This window comes from Chiloscyllium plagiosum, chromosome 39 (genome assembly GCF_004010195.1).
Source record: "Chiloscyllium plagiosum isolate BGI_BamShark_2017 chromosome 39, ASM401019v2, whole genome shotgun sequence".
Taxonomy (NCBI): Eukaryota; Metazoa; Chordata; class Chondrichthyes; order Orectolobiformes; family Hemiscylliidae; genus Chiloscyllium; species Chiloscyllium plagiosum.
In genome coordinates, this window is record NC_057748.1 from 16,640,669 (window position 1) to 16,643,938 (window position 3,270).

At 51.6% G+C, this 3,270-nt stretch overlaps 1 protein-coding gene across 1 annotated transcript in view; it reads right to left on the bottom strand.

The window, feature by feature from the left end:
* Positions 1–3,270, bottom strand: part of LOC122542024 — a 42,661-nt gene that overhangs the window by 14,308 nt on the left and 25,083 nt on the right. The window contains exon 4 of the mRNA XM_043679315.1: positions 722–859. Coding sequence (XP_043535250.1) covers positions 722–859 — 138 coding nt within the window. The remainder of the gene's footprint in view (positions 1–721; positions 860–3,270) is intronic.

Here is a 3,270-nt window from a genome sequence, read left to right on the forward strand (position 1 = left end):
GGCGGTGTGGTTGATTGGTGCGGGTGTCCCAGAGATGTTCCCTAAAGCGCTCTGCTAGGAGGCGCCCAGTCTCCCCAATGTAGAGGAGACCGCATCGGGAGCAACGGATACAATAAATGACATTGGTGGATGTGCAGGTGAGGCAGGAAAATCGGCGTTTCGGGCAAAAGCCCTTCATCAGGAATAGAGGCAGGAAGCCTCCAGGGTAGAGAGATAATGCTCCTCAGATGCTGCCTGACCTGCTGTGCTTGTCCAGCACCACTCTGATCTAAACTCTGGTTTCCATCTCTCCCTGTTTTAGGCAGGACCTGGTGGATGAGCTGAGCATCCAGTGACACAGTACTCTGACTGAGGCCCTTTGTTGAAATATGGCACCATCATCTCCTCACGCCTTGCACGGTTTCTCTCATTCTGTGGTGAAGTTAGGTGAGAGAGAGAGAGAGAGAGAGAAGGCTCTGATTGGTCATACAGAGACGGACGTAAGACCATAAGTGGGCCATTTGGCCCATCCAGCCATTTCCACCATTAACTGGCTGATCTGATAATACTCAACTCCACTCTCCTACCATTAACCTGGTTTCCCTTGCCTGGTTAAAAATCTGTCTCAGACTTCCTTACACCTTGTGACCCGGCCTAGAATCCTACAGACTCACTTCCCCTGGGGAAAGAGGAAATTCCTGCTCTCCTCTGTGCGGAACATTCTGGAATGCAGAATACGTACGAGTGGCCGGTGGGTGAGATGAAGTACAGGCAGCAATGCACCCGGGTGTCTGGAATTCTCTTCTTCCGAGCAATGTTGGCCTCTTCCTTCAGGAATTTTTCATATTGTTCACTGATGTATTTCTCAATGGGCTCCCAGCTACAACAGACCAAGGGGACATGAGAGACTGCAGCCCAGAGATTCGAAACCCACCTCACCCCTGATGCCAACCCTCTCTCCCTCCCCAACCCACGGGATGGGGGGGTGGGGGCGGTTATGGGGTCCGTGTATTTGGTGTGTCCCAACACAAAAAACCTTTCGCGTTTTTAACAGACGGGTTCATCGAGGTCAACGCTTTAAACCACAATCGCGGCGAGGAATTTCAGATGACGGGCAATAAAGAGTTGTACCTTTGTGTCCCACTCTTAACAGTCAGTATATTAGTCACCTGAGAGGGTCACTCTCGGAATAATGGGAGCTGTCCCTGGGAGGGAGTCACTCTCGGAATAATGGGAGCTGTCCCTAGGAGGGAGTCACTCTTGGTATAACGGAAGCTGTATCTGGGAGGGAGTCACTCTCGGAATAATGGGAGCTGTATCTGGGAGGGAGTCACTCTCGGAATAATGGGAGCTGTTCCTGGGAGGGAGTCACTCTTGGAATAATGGGAGCTGTCCCTAGGAGGGAGTCATTCTCGGAATAACAGAAGCTGTCCCTGGGAGGGAGTCACTCTCGGAATAATGGGAGCTGTTCCTGGGAGAGAGTCACTCTCGGAATAACAGAAGCTGTCCCTGGGAGGGAGTCACTCTCAGAATAATGGGAGCTGTATCTGGGAAGGAGTCACTCTCGGAATAACGGAAGCTGTATCTGGGAGGGAGTCACTTTCGGAATAATGGAATCTGTATCTGGGAGGGAGTCACACGGAATAATGGGAGCTGTCCCTGGGAGGGAGTCACTCTTGGAATAACGGAAGCTGTATCTGGGAGGGAGTCACTCTCGGAATAATGGGAGCTGTATCTGGGAGGGAGTCACTCTCGGAATAACAGAAGCTGTATCTGGGAGGGAGTCACTCTCGGAATAATGGGATCTGTATCTGGGAGGGAGTCACTCTCAGAATAATGGGAGGTGTATCTGGGAGGGAGTCACTCTCGGAATAATGGGAACTGTATCTGGGAGGGAGTCACTCTCGGAATAACGGAAGCTGTACCTGGGAGGGAGTCACTCTCGGAATAATGGGATCCGTACCTGGGAGGGAGTCACTCTCGGAATAATGGGAGGTGTATCTGGGAGGGAGTCACACTCGGAATAATGGGAGCTGTCCCTGGGAGGGAGTCACTCTCGGAATAATGGGATCTGTATCTGGGAGGGAGTCACTCTCAGAATAATGGGAGGTGTATCTGGGAGGGAGTCACTCTCGGAATAACAGAAGCTGTACCTGGGAGGGAGTCACTCTCGGAATAATGGGATCTGTATCTGGGAGGGCGTCACTCTCGGAATAATGGGAGCTGTCCCTGGGAGGGAGTCACTCTCGGAATAATGGGAGCTGTATATGGGAGGGAGTCACACTCGGAATAATGGGAGCTATCCCTGGGAGCGAGTCACTCTCGGAATAATGGGAGCTGTATCTGGGAGGGAGTCACTCTCGGAATAATGGGAGGTGTACTTGGGAAGGGGACACTCTCGGAATAATGGGAGGTGTACCTGGGAGGGATTGACTCTCGGAATAACGGGAGCTGTCCCTGGGAGGGAGTCACTATCGGAATAATTCGAGCTGTCCCTGGGAGGGAGTTACTCTCGTAATAGTAGGAGGTGTACTTGGGTGGGAGTCACTCTCGGAATAATTGGAGCTGTATCTCGAGGGTGTCACTCTCGGAATAATGGGAAGTGTATCTGGGAGGGAGTCACTCTTGGAATAATGTGAGATGTATCTGGGAGGGAGTCACTCTCGGAATAACGGGAGCTGTATCTGGGAGGGAGTCACTCTCCGAATAATGGGAGCTGTATCTCGGAGGGTGTCACTCTCCGAATAATGGGAAGTGTATCTGGGAGGGAGTCACTTTCGGAATAATTGGAGCTGTATCTGGGAGGGAGTCACACTCGGAATAACGGGAGCTGTATTGGGGAGGGAGTCACTCTTGGAATAATGTGAGGTGTATCTGGGAGGGAGTCACTCTGGGAATAACGGGAGCTTTATCTGCGAGGGAGTCACACTCGAAATAATGGGAGCTGTACCTGGGAGGGTGTCACTCTTGGAATAATGGGAAGTGTATCTGAGACGGAGTCACACTCGGAATAACGGGAGCTGTATCTGGGAGGGAGTCACACTCGGAATAACGGGAGCTGTACCTGGGAGGGTGTCACTCTCAGAATAATGGGAGCTGTCCTTGGGAGGGAGTTGCAATGTGAATGTAGATATCGTCCTGACTATTTTCCGGGTGTACACCACAGACCTTTCCCCTCAGCCATCTGCATTTATCAAAGAGATATTCCACTTGCCATTCCAAGAGGTGCCAGCCCTTTCAACGAAGATGACTATTTCACACGTTACCTTAGCTCGCCTGGTATCTGTCCTC